At 43.8% G+C, this 17,010-nt stretch overlaps 1 protein-coding gene across 3 annotated transcripts in view; it reads right to left on the reverse strand.

The window, feature by feature from the left end:
* Window positions 1–978: 978 nt before the first annotated feature.
* Window positions 979–17,010, reverse strand: part of LOC125429815 (trypsin inhibitor ClTI-1-like) — a 100,526-nt gene continuing 84,494 nt past the window's right edge. For 2 of the 3 annotated variants that reach the window (XM_048491324.1, XM_048491323.1), the window contains exons 3-6: window positions 8,505–8,702; window positions 5,382–5,452; window positions 3,950–4,062; window positions 979–1,164 (exon numbers count right to left, since the gene is read on the reverse strand). In XM_048491324.1, coding sequence (XP_048347281.1) covers window positions 1,119–1,164; window positions 3,950–4,062; window positions 5,382–5,452; window positions 8,505–8,556 — 282 coding nt within the window. In that variant the 5' untranslated portion in view covers window positions 8,557–8,702 and the 3' untranslated portion in view covers window positions 979–1,118. Of the gene's footprint in view, window positions 1,165–3,949; window positions 4,063–5,381; window positions 5,453–8,504; window positions 8,703–14,493; window positions 14,557–17,010 lie in introns of those variants that run through there. The other variant, XM_048491325.1, reaches the window with a different exon arrangement.

Here is a 17,010-nt window from a genome sequence, read left to right on the forward strand (position 1 = left end):
GCAGAGAGGTTATAAATCCCTATGTATAGGAAGATCTAGATAAAACTGAATTCCAACTCATCAGTTTCAATATCTTTGCAGATGCTAGTACCTTTGTTCTTTTTGGGGAGTTACAGAACAAGCTATAAATTTAGAGAGGGGGTTGGACTGAAGGATGAAATTCCTCCATCCAAAACAACAATGGACCCCTTTCCTCCAATCTAATTGCATCATTTAAAATTCATTCAATACTATCCTGCACAATAGTTTTCAGAAATACTAGCCTTGGATTGCCTGATGAAAAGCTGCAGTGACTGACTAAATGAGAAGCACTTCTTCTCATTACAACAATGCTTTTCTTCCCCGCCCTCCCCCTGCAATTTAATGTGTCAGCTTACTGGCATTGTGAGCTGTATAACTCCTATCATGGATGTTTCAAGGGATTGTCTCTGGATATTAAATTGAACTTCCCCGCAGGATGGAAACACCAAATGGGCTGAGCTTTAAAGGCAGTGCAAGTGGTCACTGGGTGACCCTTCATTCCAGCTTGAATAGTTTTAGCTGGCAGCTAAATACATTTTTGTTTAGTAACAGGAAAGAGCAAATATTGGATTAACCAGTTTCTTAATTCCAAACTGTACCTCTTCTTTTATTTCCTGCCATACAAAATCCATCTTGAAATACTGTTTGAAGTTTAATTCAGATTAATGCTAGTAGCTTGACGTTAATATAATATTTCTGTGCTATGGAGAAATACCATGAAGTTTAAAAAAATGCTTGAACATGGAAATTGCTAAAAAGTATATCCGATATGCAGTACTTTCTAAACTCTACGATGTTCATAGGGACAGTTCGCTTGTGGAAAATCTGGCAGAAAAATGAGTTTGTGAACAAACCCTTTGCCATTTGATTCAATGATTCCCATTAAAATCCAAATCTAAGTCCTAAGCCCTCTCTGCCTGAACAGCAAAAATGGCCATAATAATTAATCCACAACACTAATAAATGTTCGTTTTTATTGCTCAAGATCAGGAGATTAATCAGCAAATCAGAGATTTCAAATGCTACATATCTTCATCAGGAACACTCAAAAACTCACTCCTGAATTCTGCAGCAGAAGTGGCATAGGTTCCATGCTTTTAACACTCTCCAAGCTTAAGAATTCCCACATCTTTCTTTGTCCTCCTGAAAAAGAAGATGACACATACTGAATAACAGTTTTCAATCTTCAGTACAATGTAGAGATCTTCAAGTTAGCTTTGTAGAAGCCTGAGCGTGTATTTCTGGCAGTAACCACAAGGACCAGTGGTGAATAAATTTGTGAAAACCTCTGAAATAAGACTTTTTGACATTGCTTGTTCATGCAGGTAGAAATGGTAGAAACAGTCTGAGACACCTGCTAGCATTAGGTCCGTGAATAGCTAAAAATAGATGGATGCTTAAATAATTCCAATTCAGGATTCAAGTATCTGGCTTGCAGATCAAAAAATCTGCAAAATGGTGCCATGTACAGATACTTCCTCTCTCCAAACTCCTTCCTCTTCTGTGTCCCCCTCTCTCTCTGCTTGTGCTCTATCATCCACCTTCCACCACCATCCTTTCTCCTTCTCCTCTTCCTCCACCTCCCTGTCATTTGCTTCCAGCCCCTTTTTATCCCTTCCCCTCCTTCCTTCCACCAATCTCACCAACTGCAACCAGTTCTAATGTGGAGCTCTCTTTTCTTGTTGGGCCCATTTGGACCTCCCATTGACCATTTGTCCCCTGACCCCTCCTCATGGGCGTGGGCTCCTTGCCTGGCTCACCCATCCCTTCCTGTCTGCTGTTGGTGCTTGCATGACCTCTTGGGGTTCCCCCAAGCACCTCGATGTCTACCATGATCCCTTCTGCGCATGCATGGACATCCTCTGTTTCCCGCATTCTGATTGGCTGATTTTCTCCCCACTCCCCCACTCACTTTCACTAGTTTAGTTTTAATTGACCTTGAACCCAATTACACAGAGAAAACTTCTTCTGTGAAGATAAGAGACATTACTTTGATTGCAGTGGAAGAAAAATCACAGAGGGAGAAACCATGGATTAAGACAGAAAAAAAGGGGGGGAGACGAAAAGAACAGGAGAGTAACAAGTCTCTCAAGCAGCCATGGATTTTTAGACAGATAAAAGGGGGGGCAAAAAGAAGAGGAGAGCAATGATTCTCTCATGCAGCCGTGGATTTTAAGACAGATAAGGGGTGGGTGAAAAGAGGAGAAGAGCAATGATTCTCTCAAGCAGTCGTGAATTTTAACACCAAAGGGGGGGGAGAAATGAAAAGAAGAGGAGAGCAAATCCAAGCAATTCCAAAGCCAATGCAAACATTTGTTGTTCCCAGCACCTGTTGATTGTTGGAATGGGCCAGAGCGATGAGAAAATAGACTAGTTCTGCCCCAGTTCTGCTCCTGTGGTGTTTGCATGGCAGCGCAGTCACACAGAAGCATTTTAAAAGAACCACCAATTGGGTGATTTTTGAAAGTCGGGAGGCAAAGGAAATATCATGGGGCAACACTGGGGCAGACCCTGTGCAGCTTCAGGAGCTGTGTGGAATTCCCGTCTGCACACAGATATTTTCCGTGCTCACCCCAGGATATTTTGACCATGAAAAAAGGGAATTAGTCACCATAGGAAAGGTGAAATTCCATGTTCTGCAGAACTGTTAAAAAGTGCCAAGACCCATCCTTTTTTTCCTGTGTTGCTTCTGGTCACCTTTTCATATAAGTATGTCAACAGAGGAAGGAATCCTTTAGGAATCTGCACACAAACACAAACCCCATACACACACACCACTGTTATCTTAAAGTTTTCAGGCAAGTTTTATTAGACCATGCAGTGCAACTGACAGTCTCTGATGGGAGGGAGTTGTTCACATTTCCTGAAAGATTCCATGAGGCGGCCCTATGATTGATTGTGAAAGGTCAGCAAGGTATGGCCAGCATTCTTCATAAGAGTAGCTTTTGCAGTGAATTGCCTGGTCTCTTCCTTTCTCCTTGCTGCCAGAAGGAAACTCATACTAACCTCTAGAAACTTTTGGCCACAAGAATCACCTACACTGTGCATAGGACTTCAGTAAGTAGATAGTAGGTTAGCGTTGTTGTTGTTTTGCATCCTGTCATTACTGAACTTCATTCTTTTGCTTTTAAATTTCTTTCAAATTTTCTTTAATAAAGCTCCATTTTGCATATAAACTGGTGAGAGTTTACTGACCAAGAACTTGGTTGCATTAATGTACAACTGCTGGCCAGCCTTTACGAAGCATTTTTAAAAGGTGAATATTTGCCCTGCACAAAGTTACCTGTGTAAAATTTTGTTAATCTGTGGATATATGAAGCATCGTAGTGGCCCCTGCACTGCAGAATATTTTGTCTACAGAGAACAGCCTTAGATGATTGTCTAGGGCCCCTTCTGCACATGCAGAATAATGCGCTTGCAATCCACTTTTCATGCGTTTTGCAGCTGAGTAGAATAGCAAAATCCACTTGCAAACAGTTGTGAAAGTGGATTGAAAGCGCATTATTCTGCATGTGTGGAACGGGTCTTTGCTTTTAAGACACAGCCCAAAATTTCATGAAAGAATATTTTAATCTGAGAATTCATGTTAGGAATACTTTGCATTATTTTCTGAGATGGTTTCGCCCCTGAACAGCACCTTTTGTATGTTGAAACCAAGTCTTATAGGTGGGGAGGTGGACTTCCAAGTTAAGGCAAATAGAGTTGTGGTCTCAAGTTGATATAAAATGTGTTGAGCAAAAGTTTGCTTGGTGGGTTTTTTCTTTAGGTTGGCTGGATCAATAAAATATATCTTGCCTGTTATTTTTCCTCACTCTATGAGACTACCATGATCTTTTTAAAAAGAAGCAGAAAACTCCAAAGAAGGTGAAAAGGTCCAAAAACATCAGAATTTTTAGAAATTGAGAGCTGATGGAAAACAGATACTTACTGATTCTCAAGGCACAGGGCACACTCACTAGGATAATTCTTGTTGTTAGTGCCACAGATGGGGTCACCACCATTTCTAGGACATGTTTGTTGCTTGAATTGTTCACAGTCTAGCTGTAAAATACAACTGTACAATTCAATATCAGGGATATCACCATTCTTGTACATTGCAAAAATGGAATGCTTCTTTCTCAGGATATTTATGATGGAGAGAATGAGGTTTAACCTGGAGTGACAGAATCATATACATAAACAGGAATGAAACATTGTGTGTTAGTATCCCTTTCCTAACTAACATGCCCACTTTTATATTCAGTTTATTGTCAAATTGAACACAATGGTGGCTTCCGCCCAACATAAATATAATGTCTTTAGAACATTATTAAAAGATTTATTTTAGGATTTTGTGTTCCCATAGCATGGGAGAACACAAGTATTGTCAGCCAAAATGAATCTTTCTTTCCCATCTGCTGTAGGGAGCTCTTATCAGTTTCACCTGTCATTTTATGTGCTGCAGGAGATTCTCTGTGGAGATTCCCCAGGGAGGTTTCCTCTGCTTGCAGCTCATTCATTTGCTATTTCACTGTCAAAAGTAGATGAATAAAGATTGTTTAGCCTAGCGATCCCATGCATGTGCTGTTTTTCCTTTTTTATTGTTGTTCTGAGGTGGCTGTCTGAGAAGCTACGGCAACACATGCATATTGCAGCTTCTCTAGTCATGTCACCACAGGTTCACAGACAGTCCCTTCAAAACAACAAAAAAGGAAAACTGACATGGGCATGGAATCACTATGCTAAACAAACTTTATTCACTCCCTGCCTGTCTTCTCCAAACCCGCAAACCATACCCAGGCTGGTGGGGCAGTGCCAGGTTGCTGTGTGTTGCCTCACCAACTTGGTCCAAGCCTTCCCACTCCCTTGTATGCCCTCTCACCACTCAAAGCAAGCCAGGCAGGGCATGGGCACCCATTAGTTGGAAGTGCACCCCTCATAAAGCAGTGGCCTCAGGTAAATCCAGCTGGGGCTGCAGCAGAGGCTGGTATGGGGGTGCACTCCTAGGGGGAAGGGTGGGTGTGGTCCTCCCTCCCCCATCTAGAGCCCAATTTATTTTAACTTAAAATGGGCTTTAGTGCTAATTATATATAACATACCAATTTCTGACACACAAATAACACTGTGAAATGCATACATTGTATGGGAAACATTTGGGGCAAGGAAATGGAAAATATATCAGGAAAAGCAAGACTCATAGGTTCAGTAGGCAGGATGGGAAAGTGAAATAGTAAGACAAGACAAGAAATGAGTGTTAGTGCCTAGTCAGAATGGAGGCTATACTGTCTAGTCTGTTGGGCTGTGCTTCATTGCTCTAAGGGACATTGCTGGGTTTACCTCTTACAACCAGGGAAATGTTCCCACCAAAGTACTGCACTTACTTTAATTTCTTTGTCCTCTTCATCACTTTCAGCGCTGCTGTCACTGATACTTTCAGATGATCCATCATCTCCTAAAACAAAGGCAAGAGTGTTGATTAGAAATCTTGTCTACTTTTAGTGGAAACTTTGATTACTGTAGGACAGGGATGTAGGTATAGATTATTTATGAGACTCTCCTAATGATACCACCCAGGTTTGGTGAAGTTTGGTTCAGGGGAGCCAAAGTTATGGACCCTCAAATGTGTAGCCCCATCTTCTATTAGCTCCCATTGGAAACAATGGGGGATGGGGGAACTGCCTTTGGAAGTCCATAGCTTTGGACCCCCTGAACCAAACTTCACCAAACCTGGGTGGTATTAGTAAGAGACTATCCTGATGATACCTCCCAGGTTTGGTGAAGTTTGGTCCAGGGGGTCTAAAGTTATGGACCCTCAAATGTGTAGCCCCATCTTCTATTAGCTCCCATTGGAAACAATGGGAGATGGGGGCACCCACTTTGGAAGTCCATAACTTTGGACCCCCTAAACCAAACCTCATCAAACCTGGGTAGTATCATCAGGAGAGTCTCCTAACACATCCCTGATATTTTGGTGTGGCTATCCTAAAAATGCACCCCCTGTAGGCCAAAAACCAAAAACCACTAAAAATAAAAAAAAACACACAAACGGGGGGTGGTGCTTCGGACATGCAATGGTGGGGTTGAACCCAAGAACCCCTCCTTACCGACGTCCTTGCTGTAGGATCAAAGATTAGGGGCAGGGTGGGGTGGGGGGGCAGATCCAAAGGCTTGTATCTGCTAAATGGGAGATATACAGTGCAGTCGTATGCAGAATCCTGTAGGTTTAGACTGGAATAACTCTGCATAGGATTGAACTGTTAGTCTAGCAAAGAGAGTGTTCTTCCATAGGAAAACAAACCTTTCATTTTGCAGAAGGGTACCGCAAGGGTTTACAGGTCTGACATACAAACTTTTGCCCTTAAAAAGGTGCAACATTGTCATCTTTTAATCATGAAGCTTTAAAAATATAATATGGGTTTTTTTTAAAGTCACAAGACATTTCCAAATAATGTATTTTGGACTCTCTTGGCTTAACATATCTTCCTATGGTTCTTGGATTTTGGGAAGTGAGTAGTCTTATCAATAAAGCTATCTCTGAATAAAATGCCCAGGGCAAGGGCTGCATCCCCTTGGGGAAATCTCATCCTTTAATCCAAACAACCACAATCCAGGTGTAAACAAAATTAGCTGTCTCTATTTAGCAGAATAAAAAATAACAGATTATCTGAGCCCAGTGACCAAATTAGGGTAGGAAGTTTCATATAATTAACAACACTTGGCCTCTTTTTGCTTGCCCAATCTCCAGCTGTACTCTTGGGAAGGGCCTTCTCTCAGATCCTTTGTACTGTTCCTGTTCTCTTGCAGCTTAATGGTGAGATATCTACCTACCTAATCTTTCCTTCCATCTAAGTTTCTCCTATTTCTACCTTCTCTGTTAATAAACTTTAATTCTGTTCATTTGAACCTGCCTCAATATTATTTTGTGCCTGAGAAGGGGAGTTACAGGACTGAGCAATAATGCTTTTTAATCACCATACTCTACCACAGGGGTGTAACGAGGCAGTCCTGGGCAAACTGTAGCCCTGGGCAAAACCTGAGTTGGATGCCCCCCCCCCATGGGCGGCCACTCCACCACGACCAAATTTCTTTTTGCACCAGGACATTGGTGCCTGCAGGGGGTGAATATTTAGACATATCAGCACCAAAATTTCAGCATATCATCAGGAGACTGTCCTTATGCTACTCCCCAAGTTTGGTGAGGTTTAGTTCAAGGAGTCCAAAGTTATGGACTCCCAAAGGGGGTGCCCCATCCCACATTGTTTCCAATGGGAACTAATAGGAGATGGGGGCTACAGTTTTGAGGGTCCATAGCTTTGGCCCCCCTGAACCAAACTGCACCAAACTTGGGGGTTGCCATCATCTCCAGATGATACCCTGAAATTTTGGTGCCGATACATCCAAAAATGCACCCCCTGCAGGAACATCCTACAAATTTGTCCAAGAATCTTTGTTCTGCATTTTCTGCATTGCTGTCAATGGGGGTTGCAGGCTGTGGGGGGCACATTTCTGAAGGCACAGTCTCAAAACTTTCGGGGTCTCATCAGGAGACTGCCCTAATGATACCCCCCAAGTTTGGTGCAGTTTGGTTCAGGGAGTCCAAAGTTATGGACCCTCAAAACTGTAGCCCCCATCTCCTAATAGCTCCCATTGGAAACAATGGGGGATAGGGGCACCCCTTTGGGAGTCCATAACTTTGGACTCCCAGGACTAAACCTCACCAAACTTGGGGGGGTAGCATAAGGACAGTCCCCTGATGATACGCTGAAATTCTGGTGCCACTAGCCTAAAAACTGCGCCCCCTGCAGGCCAGAAATGGAAAACCACAAAAATACCCAAAAACGAACCCAGCATTTTGATGCCCCCCACAAAGTGATGCCCTGGGCAGCTGCCCACCTTGCCCAATGGGCATTACGCCAGTGCTCTACCATCTGAAGCAGCTCAGTCTCCAGAAAAAGAAGGAAATTTGACAAGCCTAGTCAGAAAGTGGTTTGCCTGCCTCAAGGATTTGAGAAGGTGAGGGTGTCGGTCGCACACACCAGATCTCACTTCAGATATTTCTGGGCCCTTTCTAGTGCTCCAAGTTGATACTTTCTAGAGTTTAAAGTTCTGCATTGATCCTGGGTACTACTATTTCTTTTTTTATTAGATATGTTACATTTAGCCCACATACTGCAGTGATTTTTGTTTCAAAAACAAACAAAACTTATTCCACAATACATTTGTTAGTCTTTATGGTGCTTTGTTGGTTTTGCTGAAAAAAACTGAACCAGTTACCCTTATGATCCCCCCCCCCCAATTTTACATTATATTGGCTTGATTTTTACCCAGCACCTTTCTTGGCCAGGGTGGCTATTACACTAATCCAGTCCATGATCATGCAGAGATTCATACCCCACAGCCAAGTGCTTATTTTCTCATATACCATTTCATCTGAAATATGTTGCTGGAAGATGTGGCATTTGGAAGAAAACAAAAATAGAGAGTAAATTCCATGTTGCACTCACCTAGGGTACAGAAGACTACAGCCCAAAGAAAGAATACGGTTGTTGCTCTCATTTCAGTTGATGGCTGAAGGGAAGCAGTGTCTGAACAATCCTAGAAGGACACTTTCTTGGATGCTCAATTTATGGCAACAGAGACTCTTTCCACTGTTGACTGCACTTGCTAGACAATTGAGTGATACAGGGAGGGACTTGGCTGACCTTGAAGTGGAAGAGGGGAACAAAGAGGATGATTTAATGCAAACAAACAACTAGGATAATTTCCAAAATCAGATTGAGTAACTGTGTTGTCACAGAACTAGACAGCGAAATCAAATTGGCATGATCTGATTTGGATAGTCCAGACTAACCTGATTTTGTTAGATTTCAGCAACTAAGCAGTGTTTCCCTGGTAATTGTTTGGAGAGGAGACCATCAAGAAAGTCCAGGGTTGCTACACAGAGGCAGGCAATGGCAAACCATTTCTGTTTGTCTCTTGCTTTGAAACCCCTACATGTTGCCATAGGTTGGTTGTGACTTGATAGCACTTTCTACCACCATAATTTACCAATCTAGTACATTTGAATTCTTCCACTCCTCCACAAAAACTGAGAGTGGCACACGTGTTTCTAACGTATATGATTTTATCATCACAACCCTATAAGGTAAATGAGGTAGTGTTGGGGAATGCTCTGGTATGTCCTTGTCCAAAAACTCCTAAGAAGAGGGAGACTACATGAGGAAAGAAGAAATTTGTAAAACAATCAGCCGCCTCAGGTCGCCTGTTTCCAGCACAGGCGGGCTGCTAAGCTGAAAGCAGCAGCTGAATCTGGCTGCCTCCTTCCCTCCCTCAGGGCAGCGCCAGGTCGGCCCCTAAAAACAACCCTTTAAAGCGTTGTTTTTGTGGAACAGCGTCTTCCGGGCGGGCGCCGGGTGCAAAGCAGCACCCGCCTGGAACACGCCAGCTTCTTTCACGAACACAAATTGTCCCGTCGTCGGCCTGCTGGTTTTTCCTCCAGAAGCCCCTCCCCTCACTGGGTCCTCCTCCGACCCCTGGAGGTTGGAGGGCAGCATGGGCGGGGCTTGGGAGGCCAGCAGGCCGACGACGGGGACAAGGTGAGTGGGAAAGGGAAGGGGGCAGAGGTGGCTCCATGCGGAGCTGCCTGTTGTCCGGCCGTCTCCTTCCTGAGGCCGGGCCTCGCCTTTTAGACGCCATGCGGCGAACAGCTCCGCCCCCACGCCGGCAGAATTCTTGCCGGCGTGGGGGCGCCTGGGGGGCCGTGCGGAAACAGCCTCAGATACCCTGGGGTCTTCTGGAGAAAAAAACCCTGCCATCTTTCTTACAGTTTCCCTCTAAGACCCAGAAGTTCAGGTTGGCATGCAAGCCCTATAGCCAGAGAGGGGGAGCATATGCCTCTTGTACAAAAGACAAAAACACCACTCCTTGTGTCTAGGCAGAATTGAAAACCCAACTCTCCCTGTAGGAAGTGGTGGCTAGTTTCTTCCTTTATAACTCCTCCGTTGAGTTTCAGAAATGGCAAATTTAACAGCTCTCCAAAGAAGTGCCTGCTATACCTGGACACTTCCTAAGTGGGAGGGGAGTTCACTCCTGCCTGACTTGATATTGGCTGCATGCCAAAGACCTTGTGCCTTTTCCACTAGTTGGCAGGTCAGCAATGGGACTGTCAAAGAGAATGGCTGGGCAGTGTTACTCAGTGAGTTCCATGGCAGAGTGGGGATTTCAACTGGGGTGTCTTAGATCTCAGTCATATGCATGAAGCAGCAACAATACATTAATTTTAAATTATAGGGGTTGGATTCAACAGTGACTTTCCATGCATAGAAAAAGCTATTGGATGCAATCCCTAGACAAAGGGTACAGTTTGAAGCATACTAAGATGGAAGTGTTTCAATTGAAAAAACTATATTGAGCAAAAGGTCTGAGAAATGTCTCTATGTTTCAGATTTCACATGCAAAAGGAGTAGGCATCAGTCTATGTCAGAATTAGGGTATCTGCAACATAAGCATTATTGAGATGGATGCTGCATTCAGACAAGATGACAAGGCTCTGTTTGTCCACGAGAAGAGCAAATCCAGCTTGTTGCCTTTCTTGTGTGCCCTATCCCTCCTCCTCTTGCACTTGGAGTGCAATTGAGGGCTTTAGGGTTTAGGAAGCCTTGAAAGGTGAACATCAGGGCAAATTGCAGAGGCGGAGTGAGGGGAAATCACCGGGTGCGCTGCGCCCTGCGCCCCTGTCGCACCCTGCACCCCTGCCACCCCACACCCCACCACACTCTGGAAAGCCCCCTCCATGCCTCCTCCACAGCCTGGCCATGCCTCCACCACGTGTCTGCCCGGGGCGTCACGCCCCACCTCACCCTATTAGCGCTACGCCCCTGGCAAATTGTTATCTCCTCACATGCTAGGATTTAAACCATTTTAATCCCAAGCCATTTCCACATGGTCAGTGAGCGGGGATGCAACGGCATACATTATGCCGATGCACCACCACCACCCCAGGATTGTTTGCACAGATGGTGCCGGTATTATTGCATGCAGAAGGCAGCCTTCCGCACAGGCCTGTTGCGCTTTCCCAGTTGGCTTAGCGATTTTCCCTGCTGGCTGCCATCACATTGTGGAGGCCAGGGGACATGCCCCCCTGGCCAGAGCGATGGCTCTGGAGACGGATGCAAGGGGGGCGTGTCCCCTGGCCTCCACAATGCAACGGCAGCCAGCAGGAGAAGGTAAGCTGGCTGGGGAAGGCAGGAGGGAAACACCACCTTCCATCCACTGCCGTTTGCACAGCAGCAGGTGGAAGGCACCACTTTTGAAAAACCTTGCTCATGGAGCGAGGTTCAAAAATGGTGTTTCTGCGCTGCTTGGGCAGTTTGAGCATGGCACTGCTGCATTGCAGTGCCTGCTGTGCGAACTCCTCCCCAGGGATGGCATTTTTGCCGTCCCTGGGGCCTTGTTTTCCACCCATGTTGAAACAGCCCCAGTTTGTTGATTGTAAAGGGACTCCAGGAAAAGAGATTCCACCTAAACATTAGGAAGAACTTTATGGCTCAGGGCTGTTTGACAATGGAATTCATTGCCTCAGAGAGTGGTGGAATCTCCTTCTTTGGAGATTTTTAAACAGAGGCTGAATGAACATATGTTGGGAGTGCTTTAATTGTCTGTTTCTGCATGGCAGGGGGTTGGACTTGATGGCCATTGTGGTCTCTTCCAACTCTATGATTCTATGATTCCATTTTTTCCTGGGCACACTGGAGTTGATTCAAAGTTTCCTAATGAAGACTTTCTCAATTATGTTCCATGCACAAGGGGAGGAGGAAGAGAGCATTCCAGATTGATAAAATGGGCTTGTAACCTGTCATGATCTGAGGTTTGTTGTGATGTCTGAATGAAGCCATAGTCTAGAGCAGATGTTCTCAACCTGGGGGTCAGGACCCCTTTGGGGGTCGAACGACCCTTTCACAGGGGTCGCCTAAGACTCTCTGCATCAGTGTTCTCCATCTGTAAAATGGATAATTGTTAGGGTTGGGTCACCACAACATGAGGAACTGTATTAAAGGGTTGCAGCATTAGGAAGGTTGAGAACCACTGGTCTAGAGTGTGTCACTGTATAAGGGCAGATGAGAATAACTAGCAAGAGTTCTTCAAAGCTTCTGCTATGCAGTGTTTTAAATAATGCTAGTTGAATTTCTTTTCCGGCCCTTTCATGGGCCAACATTACGGCACCCTAGGGGACGCGCAAAACATGCCATCCCCAGGGAGCCCGCCAGACAGGCGGGCGCTGCTGAAATCGCGAGCAGCCTCACCTGGCTTCCTCCACTTCCACCTCCCAGATGGCATCCAGTCCGCTTCCCAAAACCTCCCTCCTGAGGGAGGTTTTACAGAAAACAGCGTGTCCCCTTGGCCGGCTGCGGTGAACGGCACCGCCCGGGGAACACGCTGATTTTGTTCTCCCACTCACTCATCATCCCAGCATCGCTTCACTGGATTGCTGGAGATTCCTCCCCTCGCTGTCCTCCCGAATTCTGGAGGGTCGGAGGGGCAGCATGTAAGGAGTCTTAGGAGTCCAGCAGGGTGACGCAGGACGACGAGGTGAGTGGGGGGGGGAGGGAAAGAGGTGGCTCTGTGCGGGAGCCGGGCCTGCTGGTGCTAACCTCTGCTGGTGCCACTCATGCAGCGCCCACGTGCAAATGGCCCCCACCCCTCCACCAGCAGAATTCCTGCTGGTGCAGGGGCGCCCTTTCTGCAGTGCAGAAAGGGCCTAAGTGTTATCAAGAACAAGCAGACACAGAACATCATCATATACCACAAAAATGTTTTGCCAAAACTGTTAAATGAACTCTATGTGTGCGTAAAGTGCAATCCAGATGCGGTTGACATACAGCAACCCCTCACAGGGTTTTCAAGGCAAGAGATATTCAAGAGACATTCTGAGGTGATTTTCCACAGTCTTCCTCTGCACAGCAACCACAGGAATTTCCCTTGGTATTTCCTCCCTATTCAACATTACCAACTGTGGGCCAACCTGACTTAGCCCTCCTCAAGGATCTAACAACAAGATCTGGCTTGCTGGAGCCATTCCAGGTCAGAACAAGAGACTATTTCCTAAATGAAAGCGGGATCTGAGTAGAAGCCGTCTTCTTCAGCTCATTAGTTTTCTTAGTGAGGGGAGCAGGTGGGAGGCTGTATAGTTCTTAAACTGCTATCAAATATGAGAACAACGTCTGACCGATACCTTACAAGCCCACTGCTACCAGTTGACCAATGCAGCTTCATATGGTTATTTGAAAGTGTGCTATAAATACAGTCTGTGGGACAAACTTGCTCTGACATTATTGAATGAAATTTTACCTATTTCAAAGGTTTATTTAGTAGTGACTAACAATGCCATCCTAAGCAGGGTTACACCTTTTTAAGTTCATTGATGCCTGTGGGCTTAGAAAAACATAACTTTGCTTTGGATGACACTGAGAATTTCTGTTGAATAGTAATGAATATTTTCTTTTGAAAGCTTAAAATTCATCCTTTTTATTAGCTCTGAAATATTGAGTAATATAATATACCTTTACTGTGTGAATTGTGCAATAGAAGTCTGTAGATCTGCAGATGTATAAACTCATATTTTTACAGCATGTTGATGTTTCATTCATGAATTTCTAGAGAAGTGCAGATCAAAGCACTGTTAACAGGAACTTGTGAAAACAAGGCAATTACCTTTAATTCGCTGAACATAGAAACAAAATAGCTAAATTCAATTAGAGTACAGAAAGGGTTTATGATTTCAAACGCAGACTGCCACTTGTGGTGCTATCTTTTCTCACAGTCTGAATTTTAGTGTGGCAAAAAGACATTTTGGAGGATGGGTGACATTCCTGAATCCCCCACATATGTCTGATGTGTCACAACCAACTTATGACAACCCCAGCAATGGAATTTCCAAGAAACACAGCTTGTCATGAAATTCGGCTAGCTGATGATGTCATCAGAATTTTTTTCAGATTGGCTAACTGATTACCTCAATATTTCTAGAAAGAATGTTTCGAGAAAGAATGTTTCTAGAAACAATTCTAATTGAAATTAAAAAAACAGTACTGAATGGGGAAAGCTGAAATTGAAGGGGTAGTGCACATACAGTTGTAGAGTCAGTATATCTAACTGAAAAATCAGAAAACAGCTGGCCCATTTCAGTTGGCCCATTTGGCCCAGCACTGGCAGGGATTCTGCCAAGGCTAATCTTTAGCTCATAATCTTTAAAAGTAATGATTAGTCAAATATTTACCAGTCAAATGGGATTACAGTCCAATTTAGTGATGGCAACATCGTGTATTTACTGTGATGTACCTAACAGCAACTGCAAAGTAAATGCTCTGCGTAAGAATTGATTTTAAAAAGGCCTCCTGGGATGCTGCTTGTTTGAAGTGCAATAAATCACGCATATGGAAAAGGAATTTGGAGTGGTTCAAATGTTATCTGTTTCATTTATCTGGCTACTGTTACCTTAATAGCTTGGCACTTAACATAGGTTAATACGTTGTTCCATATCCAACTGACTGGGTAGTTATCCAGGAAGGTTAGGAAACACAGATGCAGCCACTATTCACAGTGACGAGGTTTCTGACTTGACCTTTCATGAAGGTTGCACAAATCTGATTTTATTTTTTGCCTTATTCTGCAAAAGTTCACATAATAGATTTATGTTAAGAACACAAACTAAGAGTCAGTCTAGTCAGTGTCATTTTCTAATTGAACCCATGGGGTGATGTCACATCTTAATGTTTACCAGACAGTATGCAGAGTGGTTGGCTATTGCCATCCTCAATAGTCTACACTTTACTCCTGGCGATAAAGTGCTGGCAACACAGACACAGAAGTACCCAGTTACTAGGTCAGTAGGCGCCTAGGAGGTCCACTGATACAAGGTAAGAAAAGCAGACAATGCTGCATGATAAGCCACTAGGTCCACTCAAAGAAAGCAAGAGTCAGTAATAAAGAAAGGTCAGGACTAACCATACAGGAATTCCCAGCCTTAACTGCTTCCTGTGTTGTTAAGGGCTTGGAACCAGAGAGTTGGGATTCTTGGAGGCTCTGGCCTTAAATATATTGAGTTCAGTGCTAGGAAGATGGAAGGACTGCACTGTCAGACTGGGAGAGGTTGTGTAAGACACCCCTTCCCCCCATGACTGATTTAAGCACAGAATGCAGTCTTACATACCCTTAGTATAACCCACTGATCACTGGTTCCATAACACAATGCATTTTTCATTCCATCTCAATAAGTTTGGAAAAAAACATGTCCTTCTAACATAGTAAGATAGAAAAGAATTTTATTCAAGCTTTGATGACAGATGGGTGTGTTTCTTCAACATTCTGTATTCTAAAAACAAACAGAATACTAATTATCGCAAACTGAACTGCTGTTTGGGAGTTTAGTGCATGCTCAGTTTCTGTTTTCCAGTGAACCTAAAGGGGATATAATTAAGGAAGATGACAAACTGAAGGGAGAAGCCAAATGTTTTGTGTTAATTTCTGGATCTAACTTTTCCATAAAAATGAATTAAAATGGTGTGAATCAAATCCATATTTACAAATGCATTTTTCAGTGCTTATCATGGCTGAATCTAGCTGGAAATCCTATAATTTCTTCTGTTATTAGTTAGGCTGCTTTTACTTATTCCGCCAAGTGGGTAGTGGGGAGCTTTTTGCACCGGTGCACTCTTTTCTAGCTACGTCTGCTTGTGTAGAAGAAAAAAATGAGTGAGAAATGAATCTGTATGAATGAACTGTTGTTTTCTCCAGAATACACTCCTGAAATGGCTGCTATATTGTGTGTACCTTCTGGGTGTCAGATCCACATTTCCCACCATGTTCCCAACTGATCTTGCCCTATATCTCCTTTGATTCCTGGTTCTTCTATTTCTTGTTTCCAGGGCCTCCACTTTGTGGTTGATGAAGAAACAGATGTGCTGCTGCTTGTGCCATTGGATGCTCATTATTGTTTTGGTAAGTGATGTTAAGGTTCTTTCCAGATAGCATAAAGCCTCCAGAATGTGCCACTGAGATTTTGCATCTGTAAGCAAATACATTTCCTTGCTAGTTCTGTAGACACATTTTTTGAAGTCAGATGTATAAAATATTTTATGTCTTTTTTTGCTTCTGCTTTACTTTCATATTTCTGTGATTTTCAGAACATCTTAAATTCCAAACCTTAACATTTCCTCAGTTTTTAAAATACATTGAAATTTGTCTAGGCATCTATTTTTAGTAGGCTATGGGATAGTCATCAGGACTTTGAGAAACAGCCAGCTGCTGTAAGTGATAACTATTTTTCAAAGTTCAATATTAAAATGTCAGACTACTGGCCCATCTAGCTTTGCATTGTCTACTCTGATTGATTGTCAGCTTTCTCAGGCAGAGAAAGATTTTCACATCACCTTATACCAAAGCCCCATTTTAAACAGATACATCAGGAAGTAAACCATATACCTTGTCCTCTACAACTGAACTGTGAACTCTCTCCCAACTCCAGAAAACAAGTTCTGTTCTCCTGGAGCACAACCCTGTTTTCACATATCCTTAGCTTGATCTGTTCACATCTTAGAAGCTAAGCAGGGTCAGATCTGATAAGCATTTGGATGGGCTTATCAGGGAATATCAGGGTCAAGCAGGCAATAGCAAACCAGCTCCAAATGTCTCTTGCCTTGAAAACTGTATGAGGTCAGTAAGTCAGCTGTGATTTGACAGCACACACACACACAGAGAGAGAGTTTTTGTTGCATCTATTACCAAAGGCTTCCAATGGCTGGAATCAACTGGCTGTTGTGGGTTTTCTAGACTGTGTGACTGTGGTCTGATAGTTTTAGCTCCTAATGTTTTGCCCTCATCTATGGCTGGCATCTTCAGAGGAATGTCCCAGTAAAATGTGTGTCTATCCATGTAGTGTTTTTGGAGGGCTGTGTTCTTGTTTTGTCCACTTCTGAGGTAGGAGGAAGATAAGGTACATTTAATGAGTCTCTA

Source organism: Sphaerodactylus townsendi, linkage group LG03 (assembly GCF_021028975.2).
Source record: "Sphaerodactylus townsendi isolate TG3544 linkage group LG03, MPM_Stown_v2.3, whole genome shotgun sequence".
Lineage (NCBI taxonomy): Eukaryota > Metazoa > Chordata > Lepidosauria > Squamata > Sphaerodactylidae > Sphaerodactylus > Sphaerodactylus townsendi.